At 54.4% G+C, this 20,319-nt stretch overlaps 1 protein-coding gene across 2 annotated transcripts in view; it reads left to right on the forward strand.

Annotated features, from left to right (window-relative positions):
- The window catches only part of MRC2 (mannose receptor C type 2), a 29,917-nt gene extending 9,914 nt beyond the window's left edge, over positions 1–20,003 (forward strand). Inside the window, exons 2-30 of one of the 2 annotated variants that reach the window (XM_015651418.3) lie at positions 2,551–2,949; positions 3,227–3,400; positions 3,587–3,751; positions 3,925–4,038; positions 4,707–4,850; positions 5,366–5,554; positions 6,316–6,470; positions 6,737–6,844; positions 9,137–9,252; positions 9,375–9,523; positions 9,634–9,851; positions 10,069–10,211; positions 10,713–10,815; positions 10,912–11,050; positions 11,290–11,325; positions 11,783–11,943; positions 12,255–12,322; positions 12,603–12,703; positions 12,803–12,945; positions 13,320–13,434; positions 13,515–13,678; positions 13,891–13,999; positions 14,448–14,686; positions 14,773–14,941; positions 15,116–15,265; positions 15,539–15,658; positions 16,137–16,316; positions 16,713–16,739; positions 17,610–20,003. In XM_015651418.3, the coding sequence (XP_015506904.1) occupies positions 2,551–2,949; positions 3,227–3,400; positions 3,587–3,751; positions 3,925–4,038; positions 4,707–4,850; positions 5,366–5,554; positions 6,316–6,470; positions 6,737–6,844; positions 9,137–9,252; positions 9,375–9,523; positions 9,634–9,851; positions 10,069–10,211; positions 10,713–10,815; positions 10,912–11,050; positions 11,290–11,325; positions 11,783–11,943; positions 12,255–12,322; positions 12,603–12,703; positions 12,803–12,945; positions 13,320–13,434; positions 13,515–13,678; positions 13,891–13,999; positions 14,448–14,686; positions 14,773–14,941; positions 15,116–15,265; positions 15,539–15,658; positions 16,137–16,316; positions 16,713–16,739; positions 17,610–17,830 (4,319 nt within the window). In that variant the 3' untranslated portion in view covers positions 17,831–20,003. Of the gene's footprint in view, positions 1–2,550; positions 2,950–3,226; positions 3,401–3,586; positions 3,752–3,924; positions 4,039–4,706; positions 4,851–5,365; positions 5,555–6,315; positions 6,471–6,736; positions 6,845–9,136; positions 9,253–9,374; positions 9,524–9,633; positions 9,852–10,068; positions 10,212–10,712; positions 10,816–10,911; positions 11,051–11,289; positions 11,326–11,782; positions 11,944–12,254; positions 12,323–12,602; positions 12,704–12,799; positions 12,946–13,319; positions 13,435–13,514; positions 13,679–13,890; positions 14,000–14,447; positions 14,687–14,772; positions 14,942–15,115; positions 15,266–15,538; positions 15,659–16,136; positions 16,317–16,712; positions 16,740–17,609 lie in introns of both variants that reach the window. The other variant, XM_015651417.3, reaches the window with a different exon arrangement.
- Positions 20,004–20,319: the final 316 nt, after the last annotated feature.

The raw sequence follows: 20,319 nt of genomic DNA on the forward strand, positions 1-20,319 counted from the left end.
AGCCTATCCAAGCACCACAGCCAATGTCATGGACACCATGGACCCAGTCAACCCCAAATTCCATAGAAATAAGGGAAAGAAAGGTGTATTTTTGGTGAAGCACAGCTCTGCTGCCTTGTGTTGAGCTCATGCAGGTCACCCCCCAGCTCCTTCCCAGCAGTGCACAGCAAGCAGTTTTGCACAGCAGTTTTGCTGGAAGAGCTGGGGGGATGGCATGGCTGAGCTGGTGCTGGAGCTTTCCCATTCCTCCATGGCCCAGCAGACTCTGGGGACACACAATGCGTGGCCTCTCCTGCCTTCTTCAAGCCAAGGGACTGAGCTGCTTGCAGCATGCAGGGGCTGTCCAAATCCCATAGCCTATAATTTCCTACCTCTAGCTCTTCTCTTTTTAGAGTAAAATGGTATTTTGTGCTTCTCTGGCCCTGGGCCTGCCCCCTCCAGTCTGGATGGCTTCCTTGAACATGGTGCCACTGCAGGGCCACTAGTGAGTGTGGTGCTGCCAGCCCCAGCATGGCACTGAACACCCTGGCACCGATTCCTGAGCTACTCCTGGTCTTTTCCAACCTGATTTTAATTTTTTCTTGCAAAACAGGGTTCACAGGTACCAGTGAAGGGTGTCCTGTTGCTGATGCTCCCTGTGGTGATGCTCATGGTAGAGCAGCTTTTTCTCTTCTAAGGAGCAAAGCACTGGTGTTTGGCTCCTTACAGAGGAGCCACTCTGGCATCAGATTGTGCCCCTGGGAGGCCTCATCTTGCTCCAATGGGTCACAGCTACATACCCAAACCTGCTTAAAGACCCCCATATATCTGGTCCTGGAGGGGCTGCACTGTCCTCACTGTAGGCAGGAGGGGGAGAGCAATGGGCTGGGTGTGGCATAGGTGGTGCTGGCATGGGGAGAAGGTGTTTGGTGAGGGATGAGCTGGTCTCCCACTGTCCAGGTCGGGATCAGGCCAGTTCCAACTGGAGAAACACCAGCATCAGCTTGAGGAACCTGAGCTTCAGCCAGCCAGAATCAGCCCTGTCTAGATTTTTGCTTATTTTCTCACTTGCCATGGTTTTTAAAATACTTCCAGTGAAATGAAATGTTTCCCTTAAATTAAATAAAGCCCTGCAAACAGGCTTCACTTTCGTTTATTTGACATCATGAAATAAATGTCATCTGGGCTGGGGAAGGGGCCTCTGATATAATTTCTGTCCCAGAGCTAGGTCAGTGCTAGAACTCCCAGAAGAAATGGGAATGTCTGTCTTCCTCCACTTCTTTTTCATGCATAGGACAGAGAAGTTCTGTGAGCCAAGATGTTTGTTGCTTGAATGTGCCAGAGCTGCCTGTAACAACAGAGCTGGGGCAGGGTGAGGAAAGCAGGAAAGGGGAAGTAGGAAATGAAAACCTTTCCAGCCCAAAACATTCATACAATGGCAAAAAACCAAAGCAAACCAAAGACAAATATAGTGGGGTCCGTGAGTTCACTTGGACTTCTAGTGAATGTTTGTGGTGGAAAAAATGGGATGTTTTATAACAAAAAAAGAACAACAAAAGTGGTGATGTTGATGTGGTGCTTTGGGAAGATTCTTGCTGGGCTGTTGGGGCAAGAAGAGACAGTGAGAAGCCCTGAGGTAGCTTTTCAGCTCAGAAACATTCATTTGGAGAAATAAAGTGTCTTTTAAACATGACACATCAGCTGGAGCAGCGTGTCCCAGCATAATTTCTGGGTTCTGGGATTTACTGGTTTATACAGGTTTTGGGATAAAGTCATAGGGTGGGGTGGTCCCAGTGATGCTGGGGGTTAGGGAATTTCCTTGGGGACGCATGTCTGGCCCGTGGCAGCAGGCAGGATTGTGGAACATGTGTAGATTTAGGATTGATCTCGGCCTGTCTTCCTTCAACTGGCTGTACCTCTGTCTGCTGGTTCTCCTTACTTTGCTTCCACCTCCCGGTTCCTGGGCTGGGATTCCAAAGCGTCCTGACATAGCATTTGGTATCTGCTGGGGCTGGGGCTGTGCAAGCATTTTCCTTCACAGGTTGGGAGACCTTCCCCAGCAGTTCCTGTTTGCTCCGCAGTTTTTAGCAGGTCCCCAAATGCACATAGCAGTGACAGATGTGCTGTTTCCCTGCTCTGTTTTTCTCCACCTGGAACAGATGGCTGTAGCTGAAGCCACTGGCTTCTCCAGTGCTGGCATCATTGCAATGCCTGGGAATGCTGCAGCCAAGCGCTGCCCATGTCAGTCTTGAACAGCTCTAACGTTACAGTTAGAAAGGGTGAGCACTTTGTGCTGGTTCCAAGCCACCCTTGGTGATACCACACTTGATACAGACACCCACCCATGTCACTCTGCCCAGAGCCCACCACTGGGGATGGGTGCTGGGGCAAACCCTGAGTCAGTGCTGAAGGGAAGTGGTGGTCCCCAGCATCCCAGGTTCTGTGCTCAGGGATACTTGCCAGAATTTGTTTTGCACAGAGCCAGGATGTTCTGTCAGGGCTCAGGACCATGCATAGTACGTACTGAATCCCCAGTGATGCTTTTACCCTTTCCATTTGTTCTCTTCCCAGATTCCAAAGTTTTTCTTATCTACAACACTGGCGCACAGGACTGCCTGGAGGCCAAGGACTCGCTGGTGCGACTGGCCAAGGGCTGCAACGCCAGTGCCCCAGCCCAGCAGTGGAAATGGGTCTCCCGAAATCGCCTCTTCAGTGTAGGGGCCATGCAGTGCCTGGGGGTGTCATGGCATGGGGCCAACACCACGGCGGGGTTGCACCTCTTGGCCACCTATGAGTGCGACCGCGAGTCAGTCAACATGCGCTGGAGCTGCCGTGGGCTCGGGGAGCAGCTCTCGCAGCATCTAGGTGCCCGCTTGGGCAATTCTTCCCTGGACAGGGGGGATCAGGTGCATGGCTCACAGTGGAGGACATATGGCACCGAGGAGGATCTGTGCTCCATGCCCTACTCTGGTAACACTTCCTTGGGCATTATTGTTATCCTGTATCCCAGACCAGCCCCAGAACATGAGCTGAGGCGCTGTGGTGCTACAGCAATTGGGTTCTGCCTGGGAAGCTCAGTCCCACCTTGCTGGGGCTACAGAACCAGGCAGGATCAGGGCGATGGGGAGTGGGAAACCTCTGGGCACCCCATAACCACCCACACTGGGCCAACCCGCACCCCTCACCCCAGATCTCTCTCCAGTCCCTATAGACGTATCCTCAAGCAAGGGCTCCTCTTTTCCCTCAGAGATTTACACCATCCAGGGCAATTCACATGGGAAGCCCTGCACCATCCCCTTCAAGTATGACAACCAGTGGTTTCATGAGTGCACCAGCACGGGGCGAGAGGACGGGCACCTCTGGTGTGCCACCACCCAGGACTATGGCAAGGACGAGCGGTGGGGCTTCTGCCCCATAAAGAGTAAGTAGGGGGACACATCCCATGGGAAAAAGCAAAAACTCCATGCCAGTCCCTCTTGGGGACTTCCAGGCTTCTCCTTTCCCCCTGCAAAGAGTACTGCCAGAGCAGCAAGTTATTGGCATTTACTGGGTAATTGGAAGGGTGTTTGTGTCTGGTGTTGGGTGCTCACCATGCTCATCCCCACAGGCAATGACTGTGAGACCTTCTGGGACAAGGACCACCTCACGAACAGCTGCTACCAGTTCAACTTCCAGTCAACACTGTCGTGGCGGGAAGCCTGGAACAGCTGTGAGCAGCAAGGGGCTAACCTGCTGAGCATCACAGAGATCCATGAGCAGACCTACATCAATGGTGAGATTCTGTCAGCCTGGCTGTGCACTCCTCATCTGGGGCAGAGCTGATGGCACTGTGGGCGTTGCTGCTGCCAGTTTGCTCCGCCTGCCCCAGGTTTGGGGGGATGACAAGCTGGGGACTGAGCTGGGCTGGAGGGACTGATTCTACCCCTCTGGCTGTGTTGGCTCCAGGTCTGTTGACTGGATACAGCTCCACGCTCTGGATTGGGCTGAATGACCTGGATATCAATGGAGGCTGGCAGTGGTCAGACAACTCGCCCCTCAAGTACCTGAACTGGGAGAATGGTGAGACAGGGGAAGTTGTGGTGGTGATGGGGCCTGAGGAACACTGTGACCACTAGAGATGGCCCCATGGCAGGGGAGGTGGTTCAGGCTGCTGCAGGGTATCCCCTTGCTGCGTGGGGACAGAGAGCCCCAGGGGCCTGTGTAACAGCCTGGGACATCTGTGGAGCTAGAGCAGAGATACAGGGTGCTAAGGGGGAATTGGTCCTCTGCAAACACTTGTTGACCATGTGGATAACCTGGGTTGGCATTCCTTGTTTGGTGGGTTGCTGCATCCCTGCTTATTGCTGGAGTGTGGCTGAGGAATGGTCCCCAGCTGCAGACACCCATCCCTAACCCTGGTACTCAGAGGGAAGAGGGCCCATTGGTCATGCCTTGTACTTGGGGGAATATAGTTATACCCTCAAAGGAAGTTTGAGGACAGGTGGGAGCAGTTCAGGTCTGGTACTTTGACCCCCTGACTGCTATCAACATTTCCAGGTAAAACAGTGACCTTTAGGTTCTGACGCATTGAGGCACTATAAATAATCCTGGACATGCTGGGGCCATGTCTTCATCATGCAAAATAACAAAATTAAAGGGGTTTTACTGGTGTTGAAACAAGGAGAGCTGCATTGATGGCTCTTCCCTGGCTTCTCAGTAGCATGTTCCCTCCTTATCCCACTCTCCAGACCAGCCTGACAACCCCAGTGAGGAGAACTGCGGGGTGATTCGCACTGAGTCATCTGGGGGATGGCAGAACCGCGACTGTGGCATCGCCCTCCCCTACGTCTGCAAGAAGAAGCCCAATGCCACAGCTGACCCCTTCCTGACAGGTGAGCAGGGGATGACCAGAATTGGGAATGGGCAGCTCTGTAACCCATCTAGGCATGCTCCCACTCCAGCATGGTCAGGGGATGCTGCCTGACAGGTGCCCATTGTGTTCTCAGCTTGCTGGTGTCCTAGGTGTGCAGAGCAGGGCTTGAGCTCCCTAGATTTAGGAAAAGTCATCCCCAAGGAACATTTCCAAGAAATGCTTGGTGCCATTCCAGGTTTGGTGATAATGGAGGGATGGAGAGCAACAGGTCCCTGTGGTCCCCAGAGGAGGGGATGCTCTCTGCTCTGCTCTGCCCTCATTTCTCTGCAGTCAGAAGGGATTTTTATTTTTGTCCCTGGAGCTCAGAAGCCACCATTCCCACACCTTGCACCGCTTGTTATATTTTGGCTGTGGCTTTCCCACCGTGGCTTTGGCTTGGTCTGCTGAGGACCCACAGGACTCCAGTCCTTTCCCTCCCAAGGAGAGGACTGGATAGCTGGGCATGAGCCCTCAGGCTACCTTGTGTCCTGCCAGACTCATGGTCAGAAGTGAAGGTGGACTGTGAGCCCAGCTGGCAGCCCTTCCAGTCCAACTGCTACCGGCTGGTAGGAGAGAAGAAGAGCTGGCAGGAGGCAAAGAAGACCTGCCTGCGGAGCGGGGGTGATCTGGTCAGCATCCACACCTTCTCTGAGCTGGAATTTGTCACCAAGGAGGTCAAGCAAGGTAAGGAGGAGCTTGCTGTGCCAGCAGCCCCTTTCCTGTCTTATGGGGTTCATGGAAAACTCCCTGGATGTACTGGAGGCTGCAGAGCTGACTTTGTGGTTGTGCAGGGAGTGGAGGTCCCAGGCTGGGAGTTGCTGTGTTCCTTGGAGGAGCCCATAATCTTAGTGCATCCTCCATCCAACGAATCTAAAAGCTGTTCCTGCAGCCTACAGTGTGCTGAGTCAAAACTACACAGCTGCAGCTGGGAATGGTGCTATTCTCAGCTGGCAAATGTAGGAAAAGATGGGAGAAAAATTCCTGCTGGACTTGCTGGAGGAGGCCAGCAAGGAGGTATAGGAGACTGGAGGAAGGAGAGGAAGTACTTCTGCCCCTAGGCTGGGAGCAGACTGGGATGTGCTGGAAAGGAATGCTTGAAAACTATTAGTTCACTGGACCCGAACCTGTAGGCTTTTACTCCCGTACTGCTAGCCCCACTCTGAAAGCTGCAGGCAGATGTCCCTGTGTTTCCCACTCTGGGGGTGCATGTCCTTGTATTTCCCATCCTGGGAGTCCATCCTTTGCAGACAGGACCTGCCCTGACCTGTCCTGTCCTGTCCTGCCCACTGACACAAAGGAGATCAGGGCTGAGCCCTGAGTGGGTTTTGGCAGATGATGTGCAGAGAACAGTCTCTGACTCTCACGAGGGCTGAGGTCACCAGGGGGTTCTGCACAGGGTCAGCCAGGAGGAGTGAATTTTACTCCCTCCCTTTCTGTCCTGACAGATGTGGAGGAGCTCTGGATTGGCCTGAATGACCTGAAACTGCAGATGAACTTCGAGTGGTCAGATGGGACACCTGTGAGGTTCACATACTGGCACCCCTTCGAGCCCAACAACTTCCGTGACAGCCTGGAGGACTGTGTGACCATCTGGGGACCAGTGAGAAGCTGGATGGGAAGGGGGGAGTTATCCTGCACCTCTGCAGGGAGCACCGCAGTATCCTCATTGTTGAGGAAGGCATTCCTCGGGAGTGTCTCCAGCTGGGTTCAACCTAGTTCATCTGAGTCATTGGGATGGGAGGAATCCATCTCATCATCCTTGGGGATTTGGTGTAGGGAAGGAAAGTCTTTGCACCCAAGATAAGGGTGGGGACATTCCCCAGGCTGTCAGACAGGCTCATTGCCACTCCTCCTCCCACCCTGCAGGAAGGGAGGTGGAATGACAGCCCCTGCAACCAGACCCTGCCATCCATCTGCAAAAAGCCTGGTCGGGTGAGCCAGGAGAAGGAGGAGGAAGACCATGGATGCCGAAAGGTGAGGGGCACCTGGGGTAGCAGTGGCTCTGGCTGCTCCACGTCTCTGCATGGTGCTCGAGGCTTCACCTTTCCTTGAAACCATTTTGGGGAGCTCCAGTGAGCAGCACCCAGAGCAGCTGGTCTGTGCCTGAGAGCTGCTGAGCTGAAGCTTTCTGGGCCTGCTGAGCCCCTCACTGCCATGGTGGAAGAGTCCATGGGAAGAAATTAGGACACAAAGCACATATGTTTGTGCATTGTTCAAGATCCTCCCTATCAGGCAGCTTTGGCTACCAGCAGGGATGTTCATTTTTCCCCCCTTACCTCTCTTTGTGCCAAAATACAGGAGCACATGGGAGCCTGGCAGGATGGAAGTGGCTGCCAGCCCTATGCTTTGACATGATGGCAGGTTTCCTCTGGGCAGGGCATAAGCATTCTGGGGACACCAAACCAGTGGATTCTCACTCAGCCGATGCCCTGCCTCAGTTTCCCCAGCTGCCACATGGGGCTGAAGCCACCCCGTTCCCACGCTTGCTGCGAAGTGGCTTTTGTGGTTCTCTGCAAAGCCTCCAAGCACTGAGTCTGGCAGCACTGTGGCTCTTCAACCTCTCCCAGCCTTTCAGAGCTGGCCAGTGTGCTTGGAACCTGACTAGCAAGCAGCTGCTCCAGGCCAGCTCCCAGAAGTGCTGCTGGGCTCTTCCTGTATCCTTGCCCCATTTTCAGCAGCTGCTTGGCTCTGCCAGAGCTCGAGGGAGCACAGCAGCTAGGAAGGCTACCATGCAGTGCCAGATTTAGGCCTGGCAGGCTGCCAGATATAGCTGGAACTACCCCAGTGTCTGCAGGTAACTGGAGATGAGACATTTGGTAGCAAAGTTCTGATACCACATATCTGTGTGTCCCCAAAGCACTCCTGGAGTCCCCGTATGCAGATTTAACTCCCTCCTGGCTCTCCAGCCACAATCTTATCCTGACCCTGGGTGCCCAGCAGACATGCACTGGCAAACAAACTGTGAGGGACAAATGAACCAATGCAAGGGACAAATGAAGCAAGAACCATCCTTCCTCTACTTACTCATTCTCAATGAGGACTTTTTGCCACCCAGAGGCAGAAGCTGGTGGAGAGGAAACACATCTTGCTCAGGGGTTTGGTCCTATCCACTCCAACCTCTCTGCTGGTTTTTCATGGTGGCCTTGCTGGTTTTTCCTCCCCTTGAAAAATTTCGTTTATGTTAGGAACAGCCTTAAAGGAAGCATAGAGGTTTGGGCAATGGGAAAGGCAGATCAGGAGAGGGATGTGAGGGCACACTTAGGAATTGGATGCTGGAGGAAATAGATGGGGTTGGGGATCCTGTTCTGGTCTTCTTTTGGATAACAGGGACTTGCTCAGTGTGTGAGAGTGCACCCTCTTATTAGGGTATTAAGGGAGCTGAGGCTGGTGCTGGTTGGGGACATTGCACTGACCCAGGACAGGCCCCTTTCTTGGCTGCTCAGTTGCATCCATGCTGTTTCAGAGGAACCCAGCTTATGGGTCTGTGCCTGGATTTGCCAGCTTTGGAGAAAGGCTGTAGGAGCAGGAACTTTGGGAAAAAAGTGGGATTTGCTGTTGTTTTAATTTCCCAAAGCTGCTTTCCTGCTTCCCTCCCCACTATGCTGATGACACTTCCTCTGGCATGTGCCCCCCACTATCTTTCGAATGCCCAGGGGACCCAGCAGTAGAACCCTAGTGATGCTTCCCCTTCCAGGGGGTCCCTGAGCCTGGGGCCACTTGGCTCCATGGCTGAGCCACTTTACCCTTGTGAAGGATGTGTGTACCCTCTTGCAGATGAGCCCCCATGTCCCTCCCCACTTTGCCACCACCACTGCCAGCCCCAGGGCCACCCTGCTCCCTGCTCTGGCAGAAAACAGTCACTGTTGTGTCTCCAACCCCAGAGAGACTCCAACATCAACAAGGCAGGAGATTAAAGATGGCTGCAGTGGTACTCGCTTTGGATTCAGCCCTGCAGTGTAAAGAATAGGATTGTGTTCCAGTGCCTGCACCCTGGCCGGGAATGGACGCTAGCAGGGACAGCTGTTTCCCCAGCTTTGAAGCTGCCTGGGTGCTTTCCCTGTAGCCATGTCCTCTGAGGCCAGGGGCTTGTTAGAGCTCAAAGCTGAGCGGGATCAAGCTGGGGGAGCTGGGGGCAGGAAACCTCTCAGGAGAAGGCAGAGGCAGTGGTAGGGAACTTGGGATGTTGCTCATGACCTGGGATTGCTCCTATCCTTCGGGGGAGGTCCAGGTGGACAGTGCTGGATGATCCCTGTTACCCATCCCCAGGGCTGGAAGTGGCACAGTCCGTCCTGCTTTTGGCTGGGTGAGGATCGTGTCCTCTACAGCGACGCTCGCAAGACGTGCTCTGACTACAGCTCCACGCTGGTTACCATCACCAACAGGTCAGTGCCATGCCAGTGGTGGTGGTGGGTGTGCCCCTAAACGAGCCCTGCAAGGTGGAGAGTGACTTCCAAAGGCTGGAGCATCATGGTCAGGCTGCATCGCCCACTTGCTGTCCCTGCAGGTTTGAGCAGGCATATGTGAGCAGCCTCATCTATGGCTGGGATGGGGAGTATTTCTGGACAGCTCTGCAGGACATCAATGGGACAGGTGCCTTCCACTGGTTGAGCGGTGATGAGGTGATGTACACTCACTGGAACCGCAACCAGCCCGGTAAGGGATGGGGGTGGGATGTGGACTTCCCCTTTATGGAGGGCAGGGCTGGCACTGCCACCCAGCACAGATCAACCCTAAGGCTGGCATCTCCCCTGTGAGTGCTCCAGGTTACAACAAGGGCGGCTGCGTGGCCTTGGCCACCGGCAGCTCCATGGGGCTGTGGGAGGTGAAGAACTGCAGCACCTTCAAGGCCAAGTACATCTGTCGGCAGAACTTGGGCACCCCAGTCAATCCTGAACTGCCCGGTCCTTTCCCTACACCCAGCATTACTGCCACCTGTCCCCCAGGATGGAGCTCCGACCCCAAACTCCGTCACTGCTACAAGGTGAAGGAGGGTTGGATAGGTTGGTGTGGGGATACACGTGCCTCCCCAGTGCAGGGGAATGAAGGGGAACATTTTGGTGCTTGCAAGAGGCACCCTACACCCCTGGCTGTGCCTGGATGGCAGCACTGTGCCCTGGGACGTGGCTGCCTGTGGGTGGGAACAGTGCTCTGGTCCTGCTCTGCTGCTGAGCCCATCCATGCTGTGGGTTCTTTCCCAGATATTCAACTTTGAAAAGCTGCAAGAAAAGAAGACGTGGATCGCTGCGCAGGAATTCTGCCAGGATCTGGGGGCCCAGCTGCTCAGCCTAGGCAGCTACGAGGAGGAGCACTTTATCACCAACACCCTCAACAAGATTTTTGGGTGAGAGGCTGGTGGCATTGGTGTGTGTCCCACTGCCAGAGTGTGCTTGCCACGAGCCCACAGCCCTCTTGGTGCTCTGGCACATGTGGATGGATGGATGGATGGATGGATGGATGGATGGATGGATGGATGATGGATGGATGGATGGATGATGGATGGATGGATGGATGGATGGATGGATGGATGGATGAATGGATGGATCTCTGTGAACACAGACTGGTGTACGGAAGGTGCATCAATTGGTGTGGCTGATGTGGGAGATGTGCAGGAAGTTCAGTGTAATCTGGGGATGGAGCTTGGGTTTAAAGAGACTCCAGCCCTGACACAGGATGCCTGTTATCCCAGTACCTAACTTCAAGTGTGTGGGGATGTCAGGCTTTGAAAACAAACAGACAAAGCTCTGATTATAAATTTATATTTATATATATATATTAAATAAATATGAACCCCTGTGGTTTGAAGGGGGTCATGTTAGTCACCTGTCGCTCTGGCTTCCCATAGGGAGTCAGAACCAGAGCTTCATGAGCAGCACTGGTTCTGGATCGGCCTGAACCGGCGGGACCCTGCTGGGGACCTGAGCTGGAGGTGGAGCGATGGGCTGGGGGTGAGTCGTGAGTCCGGGGCAGCATTTGGGTTGTGGGAGGGACAAATCTGGTGCTTGTGGAAATGCCCAACACTGCCCATCTCTCTCAACCCCCAGTTTTTCTACCACAACTTTGACCGCAGTAACTATGATGACGATGACATCCGGAGCTGTGCAGTGCTGGATCTGGCCTCCCTGCAGTGGATGCCTATGCAGTGTGAAGCCCAGCTGGACTGGATCTGCAAACTGCCCAAAGGTAACTGGCAAAGGGGTCCCCAAACCCATCAGTTATGACTGACCTGGAGGAGTGTGGGCTGTGGGGTGGTGGAATCCTTGGGAGGAGGGAAGGTGATTCCTGAATCAGGCACTGGGAAAGGTGCTGTCATTTTTGGGGGAATTCAGGAGGGACATCCTGCCATTGTAGTCCATGTATGGTTTGCAGAGAAGCATCCCAGTCTGCACCCCACTGACAACTTCTTTTTGCCCTTTCTCCAGGTGCTGATGTGAAGGAGCCAGAGATCACAACCCAAGGTGTGTTGGCCACAGCCTTTTGACACAGTCACAGACTATTCTAAATTGGACAAGCCCCACAATGACCACTGAGTCCAGCTCCTGGTCCTGCACCCCAACAATCCCACCCTGATTGCTTTAGAGTGTTGTCCAAATGCTCGTTGAGCTCTGTCAGCCATGGAGCCATAGTTACTGCCCTGGGGAGCCTGTTCAGTGCCTGACCATCCTCTGGGTGAAGAACCTTTTCCTATTCAACCTCAACCTCATGTCAGGCATAGACCACCTGAGGTCTTCAGTGGGTGTCTGCTGCAGTGTTACTCAGAGAAGGATGGATCCTGGGCAGGGTTGTGGGAGGGAGGGAACCCAGGCATCCTGCTGGGGCTCCGCTGCAGGAGAGGGCAAAAGGAAAGCAGCCCAAGAGCACCAAGGCAAGAACCAAGGGTGTCAGCCTGAGTGTGACACCAGTCTCTGCCTGCAGGCAGCAAAGAATGGGTGAAGTACCAGGAGGCCGAATACAAGTTCTTTGAACACCACTCAACATGGCTTCAGGCACAGCGCATCTGTAGCTGGTTCCAGGCTGAGCTGACATCAGTGCACAGCAAGGCTGAGCTGCACTTCCTGGGCCAGAACCTGAAGAAGGTACCAAGGGAACAGGAATTTCCCAGGCCTCTGGTGGGCTCTGCTGCCTTGTGAGCTGCTCTTCCTTGTCTTGTTTCACCATTTTCTGGAGGGAAAATATTTGGAAGCGCTGGGCTTTGCTGGGATCATGATGGACTTATGTGGTGGCAGGTCCTGATGCCTGGGGGTAGGCTGGGGCTCATCAAAGTGATGTTTTTTGCCTCGCTTTTCCAAGCTGGGGAAGGGTGTCTGATCCCCATGGCAGCCTCAGCTGCCTCCAAAGACCCCCCCAGTCCCTGAAGGGCACTGATACATCCTCTCTGGGCATGCAGTTCTCCAGGGGCCAGGAGCAGCACTGGTGGATTGGTCTGCACACCTATGAGAATGATGGGAGGTTCAGGTAAGTCACAGACACCCACTGTATCCCTGGATGTCCCCACACTACAGTGCCCATCACATTCCCACACCACTATGTTCCTGCATGTCCTTAAACTACTGTCCCCACCTCTCAGAGTGCTGTGACTTAGCAACTGCATCTCAGGGGTCTCATCCTGGGGTGCTGGGCTGGAAGTTCCTCACTCAAGAGGGCAGTGATGGGACATGCTTCCAGTTAGGGTATTCAAATGGTCCCATTCACCAAGTCACTGCTCAGCCCTGTGCTCCTCCTGATGCTGTTCCAGGTGGTCTGATGGGTCCCTCCTCAACTTTGTCTCTTGGGCACCAGGCAAGCCTCGGCCCATCAGCAAGGACAGGAAGTGTGTGTACATGACAGCCAGCCGAGGTGAGGGCAGGGCAGGGCTCTCTGCATGGGGCTCTCTGGCTGGGGCACCAGTACCAGTGCAGAGGGGCATCATGCCCAACCTCTCCCTCCCCACAGAAGACTGGGGGGACCAGAAGTGCATGACAGCTCTGCCTTATATCTGCAAGCGGAGCAACGGGACAGCTGTGAAGCCGTCCCTCTCTCCAGTACCTGCTGCCACAAGTGGGGGCTGTCCCCAAGGCTGGCTGCCCTTCCTCAGCAAGGTACTCCTGGAGGGAGAGGGGATGGCTACTTCCAGGTCTTCCACCAGCCCTGCAGAGGCAGAGAGGGGGTGGCTGCAAAATGGCAGGATGGAGAGGGATGCCTGCATATTTTGTGGGGAGTGCTGTGGGATGAATATACAGGGATGCTGGGTGACATGCTGTGGGATGGGGAAGGTGAGGTGCGTGCACAGGTTTACCAGGAGAGATGTGGGAGGGCCAGAGGGCTTGAGGAGTGGCAGGCATGGGGGTGTGAAGGGGAGAAGGACCACTGGGGAAGAATGAGGCTGCAGAGGGTGGCTGGGTGGGGAGGGTGCATGGCTCAGGGTTGGGGGCAGCTGTATCTCCTGACCTATCCTGTGCCCCTGCCTGTGCAGTGTTTCAGCTTCAATGGTCACAACAAAGGCGAGACAGTGAAGTGGCCAGAGGCAAAGCAAGTATGTGAGAGCCAGGGCGCCATCCTGGCCACCATTGCCAGCCCCCTGGAGCAGGGTAGGTTTCCTCTGCCGCACCACCGCATCACGGTTCTACGTGCCACGGGTGGTCCTCAGTGTCTCACCTGTCACTTGCAGCCTTCATCACATCCATGTTGCCCAACATCTCTTTTGACCTCTGGATTGGCCTGCACGATGCCCAGGGGGAGTTCCTGTGGTTGGAGGGGGAGCCACTGTGGCACGTGAACTGGGCACCTGGAGAGCCTTCAGGCTGCAGCTCCTCCAGCCCCCGTGACAAGCCGGTGAGGGAGATTCCCCATAGTACCTCCATCCCTCAGGAAGGTCTCAGCATCAGGCCCAGACTTTGATAAGGAAGGATTTAGTGGGCTGGGTTGTCTCTCCAAGGGTAGCGCAGGATGCAGCCCTTCAGGGTGGGGGTCTCTGGCATGGGGATCACTGTGGTGTAGGACAACAGTGCTAAGGGCAGTGCTGACCTTGTGGCTTGGCTGTGCAGACCAACTGTGTTGTGGTGTGGCATGGCTCACCCCCTCTCTTCACGGGACGCTGGGATGACCGGAGCTGCCTGGAGGAGAAACATGGCTATGTCTGCCAGCGGAGCATAGGTAGGAAGGTAGCTGGGGAACAGCCTCAGCTCTCTTGGCTGGGGATGTGCCACTGCCACCCTGGTGCCCCATGCTGTGGTGGGACTGAGGAGCTTATGGCAATGGGTTTAGCTTGGGGAGAGTTGGGGAGACAGACTTGGGCAGGTGGGTCCCTGTTCCCAGCTTTTTGTGGGGCAGCCCCAAACCTGTGCACAGCAGCTTGGCTCAGTGCATCCCACAGAGACCTGCATCCTAGTGGACAGCTTCCAGGTGGAGATGGTGCTAGGGTGTCACTGCTTGTCATCCCTGGGTATGTCTCTCTGCCCTCCGCAGTTGCACCAGGATGTTGCCAGGTGCAACCAGCACAATACTGCCAGGGACAGCTGGGTAGGGATGGATATGGGGATGACCCACCTGGGATGCAGGAGTGTCCTCTGAGCCCTCTGACCATGTCTCTTTGCTCCTCCAGACCCGTCCCTGAGCCCTGTGCAGGCACCGTTCCCCCCTTCTCCTACTGGCACCCTTTTTTACCACAACAGCACTTACCGCATCCTGCAGAAACCTCTTAGGTGGCACGAGGCACTGCTGCTCTGCGAAACCCTCAATGCCACCCTGGCCACCATCCCCAATCCCTACAGCCAGGCCTTCCTCACACAGGCCATCAGCAGCCTGCAAGCTCCACTCTGGATTGGGTTGGTCAATGATGAGGTGAGGGAAGGGGGCAGGCACCCAGGGCACAGTTCCCAGAGGGATTGCAGCTGCCCCCCAGGCATCTTCTCCCTGTGGTCTTCCAGGGAGGCCGGAGCTACTCATGGCTGACGGAGGAGAACCTCATCTACACCAACTGGCAGGACGGGGAGCCCCAGCAGATCACTGGCTGCTCCTACATGGACATGGATGGGAGCTGGCGCACAGCTGGCTGTGACACCAAGCTGCAGGGGGCCATCTGCCAGCTCCAAACAGGTGCTGGCCAGGGGGTCTAGGGTAGTCTGAGTGGGGTTGTGGCCAAGGGTTGGAGATGACATCCCACCAGGGACCTTCTGCAGCATGTCCTTGTGGGTCTCAGTGCCCCAGTGTGCTGTGAGACCCCAACATCCTGTGCCCCACCACACCTTTAACATACCATGTGCTCCCCAGGTCACCCCCACTCTCACAGGTGGAGCTACAGTGGCAGCTGCCCCAAATCGCTGGAGGACTCGTCCTGGATCCCCTTCCGGGACCACTGCTACACCTTCCACATGGAGATCACCCTTGGGCAGAAGGATGCCATGAGGAGGTGCCAGAAAGGTATGAGGGAGCTGGGGTGGTAAAGGTGGGGTCATGCATCCTTGGAAATGGAAGAGGGTGGGATCCCCAGGACATTTGTGGGTGCAGCCCACATTGTCCCTGTGGCTGTGTCTAGCCTTTTTCAGCCATCATCTCCTTGCTATTCCATGTTTGGGTTCCCCAATCATCATGAGGTTTTTGGATGAGTCCTCAACTTTGTCCTCTTGGGTACTGCTGCTCCCTAACTCAATCCTTTCAGTCCTGGGCTCCTCCATGACAGTCTTCCCTCTGCAGTTGGCGGCACAGTGTTGTCCATCCAGGATGAGATGGAGAACGTCTTTGTGTGGGAGCATCTCCAGGCGTACGAGAACTTTGCCAAGGGGGCCTGGTTGGGCATGACCTTCAACCCCAAAGGTACAAAGGAAGGAATGAAGTTTGAGATACTCCCCCAGGCACCGTCATGAATTCCCACCAAATCTGTGGTGAGCAGAGGAAGCCCTTGGTGGTGGTACCACTGAGGAGGGCTCATGCCATAGTGTGACCAGTGTCTCAGGCCATGCTGGACTTCCTGTGTACATACTCCTCTGGCTTGGTAGGATAGGAAGCCCAAAGCCTTCTCCAAGGCACTGGAGCCTGAAGATTTAGGAAGGTGCATTGTAGCCTCTGGTCCTCCCCATCACACCTCCCCACCATAGAATCACAGAATCATAGAATGGTTTGGGTTGGAAGAGACCTTAAAGGCCATCCAGTCCCACCCCCTGCCATGGGCAGGGCCACCTTCCACTAGACGAGGTTGCCCAGAGCACTGTCACACCTCCTTGTATTTTCTGAACTGGGACAAAACTGGGGCACCCTCTTCAGCCTCCTCAAGCCTAATTTTCACAATTCCTAGGTGGCACCTTGGTTTGGCATGACAACACTGCCGTAAACTACTCTAACTGGGGCCAGCACGACACGGGGCCCAGCATGCTTAGCCAGAACAGCTGCTACTGGATCCAGAGCAGCAACGGCGTGTGGCATCTAGGCTCCTGCGCAAACGTAACTATGGGGGTCATTTGCAAGATCCCCCGAGGTAGGACCCCCTCTGCTGCCCAAGGTTTCTGGGCTTATATAGGGTGTACTGGGGCTCTGAGCAGGGTGCTGCATGGCTATCACATGGCTGTCACACTGGCAGCACCAACCACATGTTTTGGGTAATTCCAGTGCCCAGGCTTGTATGGGTTGCTGTTGGGGTCTGCAGGTCCTCTTTGGGCTTGGTGATGGGCTGTGCATGTCTTAGTGGCTGGGTCAGCTCCTTGGGACAGGATGAGGCCAGTGGAACAGTGGTGGAGCAGAGCCAGAGGACCACCCCAGCTGTCTACCGCCCATTGCCTGTGTGGTGTGGCACTGGGAGCAGTGGGTCCAGTGGGGCTGGTGGTGGTAAGATGGGAGGGCATCATGCACTCACTTGTCTGTGTTGCAATTGCAGTGGAGGAGAGCAGCTTTTCCAGGGCAGGTGAGTGGCACCATCAGCCTGGGCACAGTACTGGGCCTGGAAACCAGGACTGGGAACCTGTGCCACAGTCTGGCTTGTGTAAATAACCAAAGGAATGGGGTTCGTGGGTAGGGAATGCCATTCCCAAGTGACTCTGGCCTTGAATTAAGACTCCTTAGCAGCAGAAGCCATCCTTCCATGAAGGTTATGTGTCTGCCCAGCCACTTGCCAGACTCTCCTTCCTGTGCCCACACTGCCTGGTCAGTCTGGGGGATGGCCAGCACAGGTGCTGGTAGGATCCCAAAGATCCATCCCAGGCATCTGTTGGGATACATATGTTCATACATATACTAGGAAAGACCCAGGGAGTCTGCCCAACTGCAGGAGGTCTGCCAGGGGCAAGATGTCCCCAAAGCAACCAAAGCAGATTCACAAGAGTCACAGAATATGCTGAGCTGGAAGGCACCCACAAGCATCATTGAGTTCAACTCTTTAAGTGAAAGACTTGTACAGGAATCAAATCCACAACCTTGGTGTTATTAGCATCATGCTCAACCAGCTGAGCTAATCTCATTCCAGTCCTGCTCTTACCCACCACAGGGGAAACAGGCTACCCAGGGCATTGGTCAGCCCCAAGACTGCCAGAGCTAAAGAAGTGTTTGGTCAGCACTCTAAGGCACAGGGTGGGATTTTTAGGGTGTCCTGGGCAGGTCCAGGAGTTGGACTTTGTGGCCTTTGTGAGTTCCTTCCAACTCAGGAAATTCTATGATTAAATGACCCTGCTCAGAAACACGGGCCTGGCTGGAGCCCCACCAGTCCCAGCCTCTCTTGCAGGCTGAGGAAGAAACAGGACCCATCTGTCTGCTTCTCAACAGCCTTTCCTCCCTGCAGCTCTGCCAGAAAATGCGACAGCCATTGCAGTGGTCGTGCTGTCGACGCTGGCGCTGTGTGCTGTGCTGGGGGTCGTCCTCTTCCTGTACAAGCGCCGACAGAGCGTGGAGCGTGGTGCCTTTGAGAGTGCTCGCTACAGTCGCACCACTTCCAACCCCAGTGAATCTGCAGAGAAAAACATCCTGGTGTCCGACATGGAGATGAACGAGCAGCAAGACTAATGGCAGAGGAGACGCTGGGGATGGGGATCTGGGGAGGGGGGGGACAGAGAGCATCACACACGCTATCCCCATGGCGCACGGGGCAGGGGTGGCAGGGCAGGGAGAGGGGCTGGGGTCGGGGTTGGGGAGCAACCAGGTGGGCAAGAGGAGGCAGCCAGGGTCCCTCCTGCCCCTATGTCACTGCCATCACATCTGGGTGTATCCCCAGCTGCCAGTGTTTTGCCTGCAGCAGCTGTGGAGGCAGTTTCAGGGCTAAAAGGTTTTGAGGGAAGTTGCTGCACAAGTATGAGAGTTTTCCAGCGGCATGAACAGGCTCCAAGACACCTTTGCCTTGGGAGAAGGCAGGCACAGGCATTCAGGGCCCTGCAGCAGGCTCTGCCCCCCCTAGGAACCGAGCTGGTGTCCATAAAGACATCCTCCCAGACAAGAGGTCTCCAAAGTTGATCTACCTCGCCTCTGTGTGCAGCAGCAAGGGCCCTGCCAGCTCCCAGCCCCACCACTGTGCCACTCCTTCCCTCTTCAGCCTCATTCCCCACCTCCAGCAGAAAGCAGAGACACTGTTGCAGCGATCCGAGCATAGACCCCCCCCCCAGGATCAGCGATGGAAACCCCCTCTCCTCCTTGGCACATTCCTAGGGCTGTGCCCAGCCCCAGTGAGGCTGTGGCAGCTTCTCTGTTCTGTAAGCCAGAGCTTGTCCCATTTTCTTTGGTGGGTGTGTCCCCAAATAACTGCACAGGAGAGCACCACAGCAAACTGCTGGCTCAGCCCCTCTGGTGGGAGCACCCTCAACACCCCAGACCCCACAGGAGAAGTTGGGTGCTGAGGCAGGAGATATTGCCAGAGATCCAGGGCCACCCTCTGTGCCTTGCCAGGAAGGGATGGTGTGGGGCTGGGGTCACTTGTCATTGGTGCCTTGTTGGGCCCAGAAGGCCAAGGATCAGTGCTGTAGGGTGGGGAGGATTTGGAAGTTTTGGTGGTTGTTTTTAAGTTGGTGGTTTGTTGGTTTTTTTAAGGAAATGATGGTAGCTTTTGTTGCTATACTGTACTGAGTTCGTGCTGAATATATACATTTTTTTCAGTCAGCTGGCTGGGGTGTGTGTGGTTGCCTGTTTCCCATGTAGGGTGTAGCAGAGGAGGAGGTGGAGGAGAAGGAGGAAGGCAGCGTGTGACTAATCTCCTGCCTGGCTTTTGAGCTGTGCAGGAAGGAGTGGGGGTGCCTGGGACTGAGCCATCCTCCATCAGCTACATGCATCAGCATCCCTGGGATGAAGGATGCCTGGAGATAGCAAGAGTTGTTAGGTCCCCAACAAGGGTTCCCATCTAAGAATGGGATCCAAAGAGCCCCTTGGACCTCTGAAGTGGGGTGACACAGTCCTACAAGAGATGTTGCCTTTAGCCTTCTGCCTCTGAGGCTTGAATTGAGGTTGGTTTTGCTGCAAAAAGGAATAAGCAAATTTTTTAAAGTCTCTTTTTTTGACACCTGTGTGGATTTTAAAATCTGTTGATTTCACTTAAGCTGGACATTAAGTGTTTAAAAACTGTTGGGGGTGGGATGGGGGAACCAGGTACCACTGGTTTTTGTTTACTTTTTGGCAACCTACGAAAGCTGCCATGACATTTCAGGGTGAGGAAGAATCTGGACCACATGGACCTGCCCCAGCTCCATTTATCTCTCTCAGCTTTCTCTGCCTTTATTTCCTGAAGTCCTTTCTGGTTTGGAGCAGTTGGTTCTGTTCATGGCCTCATGCCCTTCTGATGTGGGAACTAGATCCTGAAAAGCTAGATGTGAATCCATTGTCATCCCCAGCAGCTGGAATTCCTGCTGCAGGGGTGCTTGGAACAGCATACTGAGTTGGTGGGGGTGGAGGTCTAGGATTAACTCCTTCTGGATGGGCAGAGATGTTAGGAAGTCCTAATAAATAACGACTGAGTTTAGGATTGATGGGCAGGTGTGAGGGAAGAGCAGTACTGAGGGTGCAGCTGGGCAGTGTTGGGACTCCTTTGAAGTTGTGAGACCCTGGGCATGGTGGGAGCAGGGTAACACAGGGCTTTATGTGTGGGATGCTGTGGAGTAATAGGTGCTGGAGGAAATTCTGTGCCATGGAGAGGCTGGGAAGGAGCTCCCATAGCCATGCAGGAGATGTTAAACTTGGCTCTCACCCAGCCCAACCTGGAAGACCTTGCTTAAGAGAGTTTTCTTTTTTCTTTTCTGTGGATTACTTTGTACTTTTTCCTTCTCCTTAGCTTTTGAGAAAAGAAATCTGTACAGTCTAGGAGTAATGTCTGAGAAGAGTTTGTAAACTGACAGCAGTGATCAAGATTATGGGGAAACACATATATGGTTACGTGGTATCGCCTATCACCATTAGATAATGTGAAAAATTGCTTAACAGGAACCTTTCATATATATATATATACACATATATATATATACATACACCTATACACACACACACACACATATATATATGTATATATATACACACAC

This window comes from Parus major, chromosome 27, assembly GCF_001522545.3.
Source record: "Parus major isolate Abel chromosome 27, Parus_major1.1, whole genome shotgun sequence".
Lineage (NCBI taxonomy): Eukaryota > Metazoa > Chordata > Aves > Passeriformes > Paridae > Parus > Parus major.